At 33.4% G+C, this 17,647-nt stretch overlaps 1 protein-coding gene across 3 annotated transcripts in view; it reads right to left on the reverse strand.

Annotated features, from left to right (window-relative positions):
- The window catches only part of LOC145672130 (sodium- and chloride-dependent glycine transporter 1-like), a 102,329-nt gene that overhangs the window by 32,443 nt on the left and 52,239 nt on the right, over positions 1 to 17,647 (reverse strand). For all 3 annotated transcript variants that reach the window (XM_081741454.1, XM_081741445.1, XM_081741434.1), the window contains exons 5-8: positions 16,824 to 16,918; positions 15,217 to 15,349; positions 7,992 to 8,126; positions 7,315 to 7,418 (exon numbers count right to left, since the gene is read on the reverse strand). In XM_081741454.1, coding sequence (XP_081597580.1) covers positions 7,315 to 7,418; positions 7,992 to 8,126; positions 15,217 to 15,349; positions 16,824 to 16,918 — 467 coding nt within the window. The remainder of the gene's footprint in view (positions 1 to 7,314; positions 7,419 to 7,991; positions 8,127 to 15,216; positions 15,350 to 16,823; positions 16,919 to 17,647) is intronic.

Below are 17,647 nucleotides of genomic sequence, written 5' to 3' on the forward strand. Positions count from 1 at the left end.
TTTTTTTTATATCAACCTTTGTTTTGTCAACCACAATTTATCGACGTATTATATAATGAATGATGATGTTGGATTCTCATTTTCAGAGTTTTTTTTTCTTATTTATAATTTTCAAAAAAGAAATCTGGGATTTTTGTTCGACCATAACTCTTGCATATTTGTAAGACAAAGGTCGATTCTTTTTCTTGTAACTTTGTAGTATTTCCACACCACCCCTGTGGTATCCTGCTACACGCATACTCCTTTGAATGAAAGCTTTTGCTTCGTCATGTCTTTCGTATATTAAAAAAAAACTGGAACGTAAGAGGTATTTGTGTCTGGGAAGGTTCGTATCATAGTGTGAAAATGAAGTTCAATATGATTTGTATTTGGACAGGCACCAAGCATTCTCCATAAAGAAGCTTAAAGGGATTTCTTTTTGTGTAGACTCTTATGTTACTATCAAGTATAAGTGAAAAGGAATTTTTGCAGCAGACATGTATCATACTCCGAAATGAAAGTCCAATGGTGTTGTTCCCTGGGTATAGTTGTTATTTCTTTATTACATTTTTACGGGTACACTGCAAGTGTTGAAATTAAAAAAAAAAAAAAAAAAAGCATCATATCCTAAGCATTATGCATTGCAACACCACATCGTTGTATATTGGGGTTGTATATGTCTCAGACGTTTGTTTTATGCCCAAAAATTGAAAAGGAGCGATAACCATTTCTGCAGTCTAAGACGAACTTTTATTTTTGCAGTGTTTTGCCCATTGAACACCATCTATAACTGACATTGTAATTAATTGTGTATGTAATCTGTTTGCTTATTACATACTGAATGCAAGAAGAAAGAATACACTTATCATACATGAATTAGAAACTTCAAACGGAAGTAGGCTCAAATCTTGCAAACGGTCCGAGATATTGAAAAAATAATCGAAAAAATCTCCCTTTTATAGTATCATTTGCCAATTTTTATCACGGCGTCTATAACTTTTGTCTGTAATGAACATGTACAGATGTTTCCAGGAATGTCAAGGAGATTCATGCTCATATGCGAATGATGCGCTGTGTAGAGAGCGCAGTTACTTGTCCTCGGAACGATTACAATTATCGGAGATACTGATTTGATATGTAGTGCACAACTGTTTAAAACAAATAACATTAAATAAAATTAAACAATTAACATCAACTGCTATAATGATAACTTAAGGTAACAATAACGGTGCATTTTAACAAGGGATCAACAAGAATACAAAATATAAAGCAACTGTAACAAACACGTTCCGTAATACCCGTTTCAAAAATCCCCTAAAAACTAAAAATATTCACTTTTGGCAATTTTCCTTTGACATGCCAAATTTAATCATTGTAATCCTAAAGAAATTGCCCAATAATTTTGAGATATAAAAGTAGTTCCTATAAATAAACCCCACCAAAGTTGGAATTTTTTATTTCTGTTAATTTATAAAGGTAAGCAAGAAAGTTCTGTCGCTTTTTTGTAGGTCTGTGTTCAATTGGACCTCCCACCGTGAGTTGAATGCGAATGAGGATAAGACGAAGGTCAGCTGTTGTTCTGCGTATGTGCAGCATACTACCTGGTTATGGTAGTTCAGTTACATTGTGAACTTGCGTAAGAACAGAGTGAATGAGACCTCCACAGAGCGTCATAAGGGCGTGTATGCAATACGAGTTCAAAGTGGGGACAAAGGCAGCTGCAGCGGAGCGGAATTCTACCGACTTTCTTTTTTTTCCTATCTCAACTATCTGAAAGATAAGATTTTGTATCACAAGAAAACGCCCATTTAAATAGCATAGGAATTTCTTCATTCCCTTTCGACCCCTGAAAAAATAAAAATATTCACTTTTGGCAATTATTTCACGGTTAGTTCTCAAAGGCTACAATAATGCCAAATTTCATCATTCTAATCATACCGGAAGTGCCTAAACATTTTAGGGTGTAGAAGACGTCCCACATACACCGTAAATAACATGCGAAAGATTTTTTCAGTTTTCCATAAAACCAATCTACGGTTGTAAATTTTCATTTCTGATGATTCACTTAGGTAAAGCTAACGAAAACGTAGAAGCATACCGAATTTCAAGCTTTTATTCCAATTCAAAGTACCTAAAACATGAGATTATATGTCAAAAAAAGGTCCATTTAAATAACATGGGGAAATTCTTCATCCCCTCTTTAGACCCCCTAAAAATTAAAAATATTCACTTTTGGCAATTTTCCTGTGGGTTTGTCCCGAAAAGCTATAATCATGTCAAATTTAATCATTGTAGCCCTGCAGGAAGTGCTCAATAATTTGAGGGTGTAAAAGGTGTCCCATATAAATAACAAGGGAAAGATTTTTCAGTTCCCTATAAAACCACTCTAAAGTTGGAATTTTTTACTTTTGGCAATTTTTCTGTCGGTTAGTCGTGGAAGGCTACAATCATGCCAAATTTCATCATTCTAATCTTGCCGGAAGTGCCTAAACATTTTGGGGTATAGAAGACGTCCCATATAAATAACATTGGAAAGATTTTTCAGTTCCCCATAACACCACTTTACGGCTAGAAATTTTCATTTCTGATGATTCAATTAGGTAAAGCTAACAAAAACGTACAAGCATACCGAATTTGAAGTTTTTATTCCAATTCTAAGTACCTAAAACATGAGATTATAGGTCCAGGAAAAGTCTCATTTAAATAACATGGGGAAATTCTTCATCCCCTCTTTAGACCCTCCAAAAATTAAAAATATTCACTTTTGGCAATTTTCCTGTGGGTTTGTCCCGAAAAGCTATAATCATGTCAAATTTAATCATTGTAGCCCTGCAGGAAGTGCTCAATAATTTGAGGGTGTAAAAGGTGTCCCATATAAATAACATGGGAAAGATTTTTCAGTTCCCTATAAAACCACTCTAAAGTTGGATTTTTTTACTTTTGGCAATTTTTCTGTCGGTTAGTCGTGGAAGGCTACAATCATGCCAAATTTCATCATTCTAATCTTGCCGGAAGTGCCTAAACATTTTGGGGTATAGAAGACGTCCCATATAAATAACATTGGAAAGATTTTTCAGTTCCCCATAACACCACTTTACGGCTAGAAATTTTCATTTCTGATGATTCAATTAGGTAAAGCTAACGAAAACGTACAAGCATACCGAATTTGAAGTTTTTATTCCAATTCTAAGTACCTAAAACATGAGATTATAGGTCCAGGAAAAGTCTCATTTAAATAACATGGGGAAATTCTTCATCCCCTCTTTAGACCCTCTAAAAATTAAAAATATTCACTTTTGGCAATTTTCCTGTGGGTTTGTCCCGAAAAGCTATAATCATATCAAATTTAATCATTGTAGCCCTGCAGGAAGTGCTCAATAATTTGAGGGTGTAAAAGGTGTCCCATATAAATAACATGGGAAATATTTTTTAGTTCCCTATAAAACCACTCTAAGGTCGGAATTTTTTACTTGTACTGATTTAGTTAGGTAGTGCTACCGAAAATGTGTAAGCATTCCGAATTTCAAGTTTCTATTCCAATTCTAAGTACCTAAAACATGAGATTATAAGTCCAAAAAAAGGTCCATTTAAATAACATGGGGAAATTTTTCATCCCCTCTTTAGACCCTCTAAAAATTAAAAATTTTCACTTTTGACAATTTTCCTGTGGGTTAGTTCCGGAAAGCTACAATCATGCCAAATTTAGTCATTGTAGCCCTACAGGAAGTGCTCAATAATTTATGTCAGCTCATGTAGTTTTATATATAGTTAGGATATATATACATACATACATACATACACACACACACACACACACACACACACACACACACACACACACACTCACTCACTCACACACACACACTCTCTCACTCACTCACTCACACACACACTCTCTCACTCACTCACTCACACACACTCTCTCTCTCTCACTCACTCACTCACTCTCTCTCTCTCTCTCTCTCTCACTCACTCACTCACTCACTCACTCACTCACACTCTCACACTCTCACTCTCTCACACTCTCACACTCTCACTCTCTCACACTCTCACTCTCTCACTCTCTCTCTCTCTCTCTCTCTCTCTCTGTCTCTCTCTCTCTCTCTCTCTCTCTCTCTCTCTCTCTCTCTCTCTCTCTCTCTCTCTCTCTCTCTCTCTCTCCTTTCTTCAGTCAGGAGGCAAAATCTCCTCATTAATACAGACAGAATTTTTCATCAATAGCTCGTATACAGCTCTCGCAAATTCTTAGTCAGACTTAACATTCTTTGGATGTTGCGGTACTGTGTTGGCTCATTAATGATCTTGCACATAGTTAAGTTCTATGACTATAGGAAAAGTTTCTGTTGTGCCTGGTAAAATAAGCACGCATAATTGCTTATATGATTTATGCCAACCTACTGTCGAGGAAAAATAGTCATTCATCTACTCGAAATATTTAGTACTTACCAATATCTTACTACTCAGCTTCTCTTTTGTTACTTAATGTAAAGGTACTTTTAGAACAAAATAGTACGTTGACAAATGCAGAAAACTTGATTGTAGGTAAAACACACACACACACACATTTTTCAACCACAGAAATCGTTAAAAGAATCAAGATAGTTGTTAAGATGTTCGTTGTCTATCCATACAAATGGAAGAAAGCTTTGTAGTTGTTTCGATAGCAATGTGTGTTCTCTCTTTTTGTGGGAATTCAATACTATTGAACTAGGTCAGATCTCACCGAGTGATTTTATTTATTTATATTTTGTAACTTTTCAGTTATTTTTCCCCTACAGTTTTATTACATGGGGCTGATTGACAATTTATAAAAAATAAATAAATAAATAAATAAGAAGTTGCACAGGCGTAAAACTTTTTTCATATATCCCAATGTGATTTCTCCTTAATGCAAATCAGTTCTTACATCTATCCATAATATTTTAGTAAAACTGAAAATAAATCCTGAGTTTGTGTTCAGAAAATCATTATCAGTCCTAATAACTCATCATTACTAGAATGTAGTTCATTATTATAATTTATTAAGTAGGGATCAGAAAAAAAGTTTCAGGGTACTAAATTCAGTGAAATAATATTTTATTTCTTAGCCATTTGTATTTACACCTCTGACCTTGGTGCATCAGAACGATTTTAGATAGTTTTCCACGTTTTTTTTTTTTTTTTTTTTTTTTCACTTAAACGCCTTAATTGTTCTCAGCAGTATTCTCCAGCAACTTTTTGAAAATTAATCTTTTACTTTTATGTTATTAAACTCTAACTATTTACAGGTTAGAAGATATTTTGATATTTCGTAAAACATATAAACCTAACATAATATAGTAGGCCCTCATTTTAATCTGTAGGGTGGGCCCTATGTTTGCCAGTTCGATCCTGATTTTGGGAAAATAATTGAACCTTTCGAAGCTACTAAGGCACGAAAGGTTTCATTCTGAATGTTAACAAAAAAACAGGCTAGAAATAGTAGTGTGGTGGTTGAAAGTATAATCTTATGTAACAACTAGCAGCGTTCACCCCGCTTCGCTGCGGTCACCCCGGAACGCAATAAACTTTGTTACTTAGATAATTTTTACTTTTTCGCTTTCAAGTGATATGATAAAAACCATAGAAGATTGCAGTAAATGTTAACATTATATCGCCTGTCATTTATGTTAACCCGCCCCGCTTCGCTGCGGTCACCCCCGAACGCAATAAACTTTGTTACTTAGATAATTTTTACTTTTTCGCTTTCAAGTGATATGATAAAAACCATTATAACGCCTGTCATTTATGTTAACCCGCCGAGTGACACGGTCATGCGGGTTGCATATACATACGTTTATTTTTATACCTATGATGAACTAACAAAGGATTTGTACGTAATGGACACCTGAATGGTCAATTATCTCAAGACACTGGTAATTGAAAATTAAAGTGATATGATAAAAACCATCTAGGGTCCAAATCCTAATAACCCCCCAAAAATGAAAGAAATTGGTTCAGCCGTATTAGCGTGATGAGCGGACAAAGGATTTGTACGTTCTCTTTTATATATATAGATATATACTGAAGAATCAATTATGCATATTATACTTACTGCACATAACCCTCATTGAAAAATAATAAAAATACAATCTATATATATAAAAGAGAACGTACAAATCCTTTGTCCGCTCATCACGCTAATACGGCTGAACCAATTTCTTTTATTTTTGGGGGGTTATTAGGATTTGGACCCTAGATGGTTTTTATCATATCACTTTAATTTTCAATTACCAGTGTCTTGAGATAATTGACCATTCAGGTGTCCATTACGTACAAATCCTTTGTTAGTTCATCATAGGTATAAAAATAAACGTATTTATATGCAACCCGCATGACCGTGTCACTCGGCGGGTTAACATAAATGACAGGCGTTATAATGGTTTTTATCATATCACTTGAAAGCGAAAAAGTAAAAATTATCTAAGTAACAAAGTTTATTGCGTTCGGGGGTGACCGCAGCGAAGCGGGGCGGGTTAACATAAATGACAGGCGATATAATGTTAACATTTACTGCAATCTTCTATGGTTTTTATCATATCACTTGAAAGCGAAAAAGTAAAAATTATCTAAGTAACAAAGTTTATTGCGTTCCGGGGTGACCGCAGCGAAGCGGGGTGAACGCTGCTAGTAAATAAATAAATAAATAAATAAATAAATAAATAAATAACAGATATATATTAAGCAGAAATAGGCTAGCGAGACTGTAGCATGGTAGTTACAAATATCATCTCATGTAACAACATATACTGAATACCATGTATCCAGATCATACCACAAGAAGTTCCATAAAAATACAAAAATAAACATCACAAAATACATTTAAAACCACAAAAATAATAAAAAATAAACATAAAAATACATGGCCATTAAAACCTGACCAAACGCGATGATAACTGGTAACGAAATATAATGATTCCGGCAAATAGTACCAGTGTGTGCTTAAATTGCTTTTGCAAGCTCATCTCGATGAATTCCACTTGCTCCGGGAACCATTGGGCTTATGCCGCCTTTGGCTCTATGAAACTGGGTTTGACAGCCTCTACGTATATATGTTTCTTTTTTGCTATTTTCTAAGAATTTAACACAACTATTCATCGAAGCTATATCAAACAAGACTCCACACTTTAGATAGCATCCAACTACATGTGCTCCCATCATGAAAGATGAAGACTACAACAGTTACAGACAAAAGAAAAAGTATTCAGATTGTATGCGTAACATGCTATTTCTTTTTCCACAGGTTGCACAGGAAATTGACATAACATAGTTAATCACACAGAACATTTATGCCTATAATACTTATTGTCTACTCACCGTTTACAGTCATTTTTGAATTTGTTAAAACTTGCCATATTAATAATTCCGCCCCAACCGGGGCCCAAGGAATAGAAGATTTGAGACGCTCCATCAACCCAAACCTTATAAAAACAAATTTTAGAATGATTTCACCAGTAAAAATAAATATAAATAGCATGTATTCGCAAATAATATCATCATTAGAACAACATATTTATAAATTTGGCATTTTTATATTTGGAAATACACGATAGTAAATGCCAGAGCTTTCTTATCAATATTGCTTGAGATTGTTGAAGAAGAGTTAAAAAGATAGATTATTAAACATGAAGTTCCGAAAAGTATTGTGTTTAAGTATTATTTTTTAAATTATTTCTTCTTCTTTGGAGTATTTCAGAAAGTTGAAACATAAGTTACGTATATTTATTGCGGAATATTACGAAAATGAAACTTATCTACATAGTATATTAATAGGTAGGAAAAAGTACGGAATATGTTAATAAATTCATATAATTTTTGTGACTAATTTGCAAGAAATAAATAATGTTTAATATTTAGACATAGTAATTAAAAATAATAAGACATAGTAATTTCATGTACTTTTTTTTTTCTCCGTTACCTCATTCTCCTTATTTAGAACAATAACACAAGAAAAATTATTACTATTAAAATGTGACTTATATCATTAAACTTACCTTCAAATTTTTTAATTCACTCCATTTGGGTGATATGTAAAACAGAATTCCCTCAGAGGCTCCTGGAAGAGTTACTCCTCGAATGAACAAAGTGAACAAGATGAGGAATGGGAAAGTTGCCGTGAAGTAAACAACCTGGAAATTTTGAAATCAAAAAAGAAAATAACATTACAAATATTTCCTTTCCCAAATATCTTAACTTATTCTAATTAACATTGAGAATATTTACCTAGGTAATGAAATTATAGTAGGGTGATCAGATTCTGACAAGCGAAAAGTAGGTTACTGTACATGATAGTTATATGATATATATAGGGTGCGGAAAAAGTCACGGAACGGTCTAATATCTAGTGAAGTATAAAGATCAGCAAAACAAAAATAACACGCGATAAATAGTTTGGAAAAAAAACTATCCAATGATACTAAACCCAACCTCTTATCCCCCACTCAATTCGGGGGTACGGAGGGTAACTTTAAAATTTTAAATGGGAACCCCTATTTCTTATTGCACATTTGGATTCTCCAGGAAAAGTGATAGTGATTTGACCCAAAAATGGAAACAGTCTCTTAGATGGTGCTTGAATAGACTCACAAAAAATGTCGGTGCATCAAAACGTTACGAAAGGCTAGTTGTTAGGCCCGTGCTCTGTGGCCGTACTGTTAGCGTATTGGGCTGCGTAATTAGAGGTACTGAGGTCGATTTCCGTTCAAGGCAATCTCTTTCCTTTTATTCCCCTCCCCCCCCCAAAAAAAAAGAAAATTCCATACGTTTTAACTTCAATTAGTATTTTTTCAAGTTACATAGAATACAAATTTTGATAATTGTTTTGCAAACTAGCTTTATGAAGGGGTACTTAGTAATAGGATTATTATGATTAGAGGTTATAGGGTATTTACAACAAAAATAAACCATTTTGTCGTCATTTGCATTTTCTTTCAAAATTAATAAATATGGACAAATACATTATTTTCATCGAAATTAAAATGTACGAATGTATTATTTGGGTATAAAAAATTCACAAAAAACTTACTCTGCGCGGGAATCGAACTCACGATCTCTGATTATGTACTCCAGTACGCTAACCGTATGGCTACAGAGTACGACTCTGCGCGGGAATCGAACTCACGATCTCTGATTATGTACTCCAGTACGCTAACCGTATGGTTACAGAGTACGATACTGAAAGGCCACATTTTCATAATGTTTTGTCCCACCCCCTTTGTGTGTGTGTCGATTCAAGCGCCATCTGAGAAGACACTGTTTTCATTTTTGGGTCAAATCACTGTCACTTTTTCTGGAGAATTCAAATGTGCAATAAAAAAATGGGGGGTTCCATTTAAAATTTTAAAGTTATCCCCGTACCCCCAAAGCGGGTGGGGATAGAGGGTTGCGTTTGGTATCATTGAATAGCTTTTCCAAAACTATTAACACGTGTTATTTTTGTTTTGCTGATCTTTATATTTCGCGAGATATTGGACCGTTCCGAGACTTTCTCCGCACCCTGTATAATAGTATATACTATATATGTATATGATGTATGTGTATACTGTATATGTATATGATGTATAATAGTATGTTTTGATAAGTTACTGCGTCGGCAATACGCATGTCCTTATTCCATTTAACGTTAACCTTCAGTTAATCATTTGTATTTGTTAAAAAGAAAAGTGCTGAACAAAAGTATTGAAGAAATTCAACACAACTCCAAATGCTTTGATGAATGACAAAGTGGTTTATTCTTGTGAATGTACAGTGAAACTTCGTGTAGGGCTAAAGATGTTTTTAATCGATTTTCGGAGCGTGGGATTATTTTAAGGAAAAGGAATGAGGGAAAATTTAGATCAGAACGATAGAACTTCTACTTTCTTGGTTAGCATCACTGTCCTAACTTTAAGTAGAAATCTTTCCTACCTTACTGACATCTCAACAAGGCCTTCTCAGTAAAAACAATGTATTACAAAACAATGGTTTGTTGATTGTTCTCCTTTCTAATCTTTTGAGGTATGTTATAAAACACAGCGGTTCATCATTCAGGAAAAGAATCCCTGTGATTCAAAAATGTCGTGAATAAAGAATAAAACATTAAAATATTGCAAATAAGTTAACTCAGGCCATTGGAAAAAAGGACATTTTTTGATGTTCTAGGTGTCTTCGCAACACGCAGAACAGTTATTTAAAAAACTATTGTACTGCGAAAATCAGTACGTGTGGTCACTCTAAATTATAGGAATGGTACATATACGGAAGTGAACGTATTCATGAAAACAAAAAATATATAAATCAGGTATGAATGTCGCTGTACATTGCGGAAGATCAATGCGCTTTGATATACATAGTAATGTTAGGTTAGGTTAGAACAGTTGGTACATAATTACAGTTTTTAAATTAAATGAAATCTTTAAGTTTTACGTCCCACGGTTATGCCGGCTAGGCTAAAGGAGACGGTGATGATGAGAAATGAATGAAATGGTGGAATGAAGAAAGTGGGAGGAAACGGGAGAACGCCGAGAAAATCTACGGACACTGTGTTCACCACAAAGCTCACTTGGTGCGAGCTGGGATCGACCCAAGAACCCCATGTACTAGAGGTGAACGCTATGCCACTGAGCCACCGTGGCCCCCTAATTACAGTTTTGATGAAGCTAGTTAGTTGCAACGATTGACATAGGGCAAATGATACCATGGGATCGCATTCCTGGGTTGTGAATTATGGTGAGTCGTATATAGTAATGTACACCATGAATTACCTATTTCTTGGTTGCGAAAAGTGGTGAGAGGTGTGGATAAATGACACCAATAAAATTTCACCAGTGATTAGTGAATGCATTTAAGAATGTAACTTAGATTGACAAATAACAACTACCGGAATGGCAGAAGATGTGTGTTAGTTTTGTAAGGAGGATTGCATATTGGACAACTTTTACAGATGGGTTTTTGTTATTTCTTTACTGAAGATATGCGATCTGTCATGTGACCATTTCCCGTAAGAAGGTTGGAGAGTTTTCGTTCAACTATTTTTTGTCCTAAAACATTCAACCCATTACAACAATACATTTGATTACACCCGCTGCGTAAGTATTCCCAAAATCCTTCATCCCAGACTCATGTCCCACTGAAAGACACGAAAAAATACATTACTATCCTGTTAGCAAGTCGTTCCCCTCTCCCTGGCTTTTGACTGTCTATAATATCCAGTCACATTACATTCACCCTATTTCTCATATATAAGTTGCCAATGTCTTTTATTGTTACTAGTTTTTTTATTATTATTATTATTATTATTATTATTATTTACATTATTTCTCCCATTTTTACTCATATTTTCTTTCTTTTTGTTATTGTTTTCCAACTTTCAAGTTTAATTTTTAGTTATTAATTAATTTATTTATTACTTGTTAATTTGTTCATTAATTTTCATTTTTCAATTCTTTTCTTTATATTATACAAATGTTTTCTTCACACGTTCAATTAGTTTTATCTTTTTCCATTCAACTCCAGCCATGTACAGTTTGACAAAATTGTCATGTGACTCTTGCCTTTCAATATAATGCTCATTTAGAAGCTTCTAAGTTTTTCCTCTGTTCTTTAATTTGTGTTTTCTTTTCTTTGCACTTCTTACATCTGATAAACTATTTTAGCGAAAGTACCTTTTTTAAGCCTAAGAAGATAAACCTAAGAGAAGTAGTGGAAAGATTCTTTGAACTACTAGCGGCATAATAAAGTTTTGAGAATTTCAAAACTTAGTTCCTCAAACTACTTCTGGTCAGCCATCTGCTAGCAATTTGTAGAAGTAATCTAAGAAAGGTAGATGTTACAGTTGAGGGAACTTTGGTGCGCTGTAAATAAAATTATTTATGTTGTTTTAAAGTACTAAACACCAGCTGGTACAAAATAATGACTATTACAAAACAAAAAGACCACTGGACTGGCGGAATTCGATCATAATCTCACACTTTTCGGAAGGTTGAAACGCCTATATAAAGAAAAATTGATCGATTTCTAATTGGTCGGTTCCTAAGATCAAAGTTGGAATCTTCATCAGTCTAACGGTAAAATTTGTTGTATTATCTACCATTTTTCAGTACCTAGTGATATTCAGTGTAATTATAATAAATGATTATGAAGATTATCAGCATTCTTTAAATTTTAGTTTTCAATTTGTGTCTACTTACTGCGAAGTATATCTATTTAGTAAACAAAGTATGAAATATAAAGTCTCCCAAAAATATAATTTATTAGCTGAAATGTCTGTTCTTCGCATGAGGAGAGGTTTGTGTAGAGTATGCAAACTAGTGGGTGGGCACAAAAACAGTTTTTTTTAGTTTTCTCCAAAGCCGGTTCGGTTTTCACCGAAACCGCTTTCGGTTTTCTCCAACTGGTTACTAGTAAATTTCTACCACTTGTGGTCTTGGAAGAGAGATACGGGTGAACATGGTACCTTTCTTGAGATTGTGAATCGATTCCAACAAACTGTTTGTCACTATCTAGTACTGTATATTTGTTCTATGGCGATTAACGTTCAAACTGGAAATTGTGAATTTCTAACACTTTTAGTTGTTTAACGGAGAAAATAAGATCTGTTCTGAATCGATTCCAAAAGACTGCTGGAGGAAATAAGATATGTTCTGAATCGATTCCAAAAGACTGCTTGTCTCTCTCTCTTACCGTTTTTGCTGTATGGAGATCAATGTTGAAACTGGAAATTGTGAATTTCTATCACTTATGATTATTTAATGGAGGAAATAAGATCTGTTCTGAATCGATTTCAAAAGTCTGCTTGTCCCTATCCCTTACCGTTTTCTCTGTATGGAGATCGATGTTGTACCATCTTGATCTCAAATTGTTATTAAATTGCTATGTTATCAAATTATTAAAATGTTTCAGTGTAAAATGGTCTCGTGTTGTATCTGAAACCTGTTATAAATAAATAAATAGTGAATTTCTATCACTTATGGTTGTTTAACGGAGAAAATAAGATCTGTTTTGAATAGATTCCAAAAGACTGCTTGTCCCTATCTCTTACCGTTTTGCTGTATGGAGATCAATGTTGAAACTGGAAATTGTGAATTTCTATCACTTATGGTTGTTTAATGGAGGAAATAAGATAGGTTCTGAATCGATTCCAAAAGACTGCTTGTCTCTCTCTCTTACCGTTTTTGCTGTATGGAGATCAATGTTGAAACTGGAAATTGTGAATTTCTATCACTTATGGTTGTTTAACAGAGGAAATAAGATATGTTCTGAATCGATTCCAAAAGACTGCTTGTCCCTATCTCTTACCGTTTTTGCTGTATGGAGATCAATGTTGAGACTGGAAGTGGTTAAAATCTACTGCTTCCGGTTTGAATAGAGGATTAAAATGGTATAGATAGAACTTGTTAAGATGCTGAATCGATTCCAGAAAGCCGCTTGTAACTATAGCCCACGGTTTTTGTTCTATGTGAAACCGGAAACGATTAATTTCTACTATCTTCAATTTGCACGGAGATTTAACCAAGGAAATAAAATTTGTTCTTGGAATGCTGAATTAATTCTAATAAACCGCTTTCAATATCTCTTACCATATTTGCTCTAATACCTGTAGATCGATGGATATAGGCGTTATATAAGACTTCCGATACTTATGAATGATATAGTTTGGAAGTGTAATAAAAGTATAAAATGTTTAACAAGAACTTTTATGTTTATATATAGGATAGAATGATAATAAATTCAAACAAATAGTATATTATTATTAAATTATAATCTATGCAAATGGAAACTAGATGGCTTTCAGTTTCAATTGAGAACAGACTACTAGTAAATTAATATATTCTCTTCTATTCAATCCATCACTGTAGTTAAAAGTAGTTTTAATATACAATACAATATTAAAAAAAGAAAAAAGGGTAACTAAAAGAAAAGAAAACCTCATTCGCAAAAGTTACAGTAAAAGTTATCTTTAACTGAGACAGTAGCTAGAACATCACTCTATACTCTAAAATCTTGTTTTCAGAAATACAGTTGTGAATTTCTTGTTCATAGACTATTTGATTAGATTGAACTATAAATCTCTAATACGTACAAGTGGGAAAAAATTATAGAACCCTGAGAAAACCCATGTACATGGTGTTTGTCCTCCAAAAATCCCACTTGGCGCGCTGGGGTTGAATCAGGGACCCCAGGCACCAGAGGTGAACGCTCTACCGCGTTCTCCTAATAATAATTGTTATTATACAGTTTTCTCGCATTAAACCTATAACAAGTCATTATTGTTATAAAATGTACAAGATTATTTGTATAAAGTTTCCTTACAAGACAGGATTGTGATAAATCAAAACAGAAGTAGCATAATATTTTACTTCAACTTGAACTACGTAAAAATCATATGGACTTCTGTTTCAATTGAGAAAAAACTAACCTTTCAAAACAGAAATCTCGTTCAATATATAGCTGTAATTGAAGCTAGTTTTAGTATAATGCAATATTTAAAGAAACAATATAACTGAAAGAAAAAAATATAATTTACAGAAGCCAACGTAAAACTTGTCTTGAATTGAGGCAATAGCTAAAAGAGAAGTCTATATTCCAAAACAGTTATTACTATTTTTCTTTTACTATTAGGAAGCTGCGATGGCTCAGTGGTAGAGCATTCATCTCTGGTACAGAGCTCCTTCGTGGCTAAGCGGTAAGCGTACTCGCCTTTGGAGCGGGAGACCCGAGATCGATTCTCGGCAGGAGCTCATGTGGTTCGGATTTTACGTTAATCACTGATGCTGTCTCATATAGCCTCACTGCTGAAAGGGACGTTAAACTCAAAATCAACTCAACTCTTCTCTGGTGCGTCGGGTCTCTAGTTCGATCCCTGTTCGCGCCAAGTGGGTTTTGTGGTTGCCAAAAACCATGTACGTGCGACTTCTCGGGTTCCCTACCGTTTTCTTTCACTTTCTTCATTCCACCATTTCATTGAATTTTATCATCACCATCTCCTTTAGCCTACATGGCGTAACCGTGAGACGTAAAATTAAGATTTCATTTTCATTTTCATTTCTTCTTCTTCTTCTTCTTCTTCTTATAATAATAATAATAATAATAATAATAATAATAATAATAATAATAATAATAATAATAATAATAATAATAATAATAATAATAATAATAATAATTAGAGTTTATCCATTTTAGTATTTAATTCTAAAAGCAAATACAATTACGTTAAATATACTGATTGTGTACTTTACTTACTTTTCCAATTGATTTGACCCCTTTCATAATACAGAAGAATATGATAGTCCATGTAACGCAATTACATATAAAGACATTCCACACAATTCCACCTGGATGATCTATCCCGTCAGATATTTCCAAGATATATTCGCTACAGAGAAATAAAAGAAAAATCAGTTAATGAATTACATTACTTGCGAAAGAAGAAATCTCAATGTTTATCACTATATTGAAGGAAAATCATGAGTATTCATAATTTCTAATATACTGGACTGATATCTTAATAAAAAAGAATACATGCCTTAAATCAGTTAATATGTTCCAATTACATAGCATTTTAATGTCGTCTTCTCTTTTTATTATTACCAGAAACTAGAAGTGCAGTTCACTTACTTACTTGCTTCTGAATGGTATTAAGGTAAAAATACACGAACAAATAAAAACTATCTTAGTTTCTTTAAAGTAAATACTCTTATATGTTTCATAAAAAATAATCTACCAAAAAATATCGTGAAAAAACATGTAAATATTTAATATGTGCTAATAAATTAAAACTAACCAAAGCATGAAATATATTAATAATACTTATGTAACCATTTCGGCAATATAACCGTCTTCATCAGACACTTTACTATAACGTATCTGATGAAAATAATGTTAAATTGTCGAAAGTGTTATTAATACGTATATTGAATGCTTTTGCTAATTGGTTTTATTAATACATATTGAATATTTCCAAATCTATAGTGAGCAACAATACTTGTACAAGTAAGTATTTAATACAGAAATTATTTTTGTAATATAAATATATATTACAGAAAGATTCTGATAATATGAAATTTATATAACAATATGAAGATAGTGTTAACACGGTATCAAAGCAAAAATACAGTAGTGAAAGTACAACGGCATGCAATGTACTATTCAAATCCAACACTACACTACGCTAAAGCCCATTTCCACTGTAATTGGGAGATTTATTGAGTACTTATAGAGTGAAACTATTTCTTATGTAACATTTGGTATTTGAAAAACTACAACAAAGTCAGTACTACTTATTGTGTGGTTCTCAATTTTGTTTCCCAGAATTGTAGCTAACATCATTCGAAACAATTTTTCCGCACAAGCTGGATCATGTTAAGTCTTCTTCAAAACTTCCTCGTCATTTCTTTTTAAAAAGCCCTATATTCATATCCAGCACTAAATGAAATTTCAATCTTCTTTGGCACTTCAAAATGTTTCTTTCAAGTTATAATACTTGATTGTTCTATGTACGTATCTGATAATATGCCAAGTGAAAGAAGGGTTGATAACTAAGTTTTATTCTTTTTACAATACTTTTTCATTCTTCTAGAGGTATTAACAAACTTAAGGAATAATAGCAAGTAAATATAATGTAAATGCTATACTATTCTTTACTCGAACTCTCTTTTCAAGAAGAAATAAGAGCAAAACAATATAATTGGAAATGGTAGTATCATCAGAAGATGCACAAGTAGTGGGCAGGATGGGGTCAGACCCATAAATATAATGTTTTTCAGCATTCAAACTCTCGACGGAAGTAACTAGAAAATTGAATACAAGGAATTTCAGAGAAAAATGTAAAATATAATATTATTACTTACTGGAAAAACTCATCAGCTGGAGTTTTAGACAGTAGTGATTTATTTACAGATAAAGTATTATTCCAAAGTGAAGTGTTATCTCCTTTGTTTATTGTCTGGAAGTACATGAAAAGTATCAATCAATATAAATGATAGTTTTCACTTCAATACTACTACTTACTTTATTTTAAACTCTATGCATTTCAATTTTATTTCTTCAAGATACTTCTTTTTAACGTACATAATTTTTTTTGAGTTCCAGTAATCCAGAAACATAGGTAATTTTTTTTTCTTGAGGAGTAACAAGGTTTAAAAATTACTTCTTGTTCTTGGTTTGAAATATGCCTTGGTAAGAAGCACCAATTCCTATTTACCAAATACTTAACCTATATTTCTTTCATAGTCTCTTTTTTTCTTCGTATTTTATTTGCTTTAGGATATATTACTACGGTTTATATTATCCTTATTATTTTTATTCTTTTTTATCCTTCTTTATTATACTTATCTTTAACACCATTGGCTCTTAAGGATGTAACAGTTGAATTCAACATCGAGTGTAAATACAGATTTATATTCTCAGTTATAAGAGAATTGCTTAAGTCAGTGATCGCCAAACCGTTGGTCGCGAGCTACTAGTAGATCACGGGACATTTTCGGTAGGTCGCTTTAATGCTCCGGTTGACTAACCTTGATTCCTCCGCTGAGATGACGACAGGGCGCGCTGAGGACGACTGCTTGTTTCTTCCGCGCAACTGCCATTGGGCAGCTTCATCTCACAGTTGATTGTATACGCTTGGGGTTGTGCACGTTTTTTTGTGTGTGTGTGTGTGTGTGTGTGTGTGTGT

Source organism: Thermobia domestica, chromosome 2 (assembly GCF_964235325.1).
Source record: "Thermobia domestica chromosome 2, izTheDome1.hap1.1, whole genome shotgun sequence".
Classification (NCBI taxonomy): domain Eukaryota; kingdom Metazoa; phylum Arthropoda; class Insecta; order Zygentoma; family Lepismatidae; genus Thermobia; species Thermobia domestica.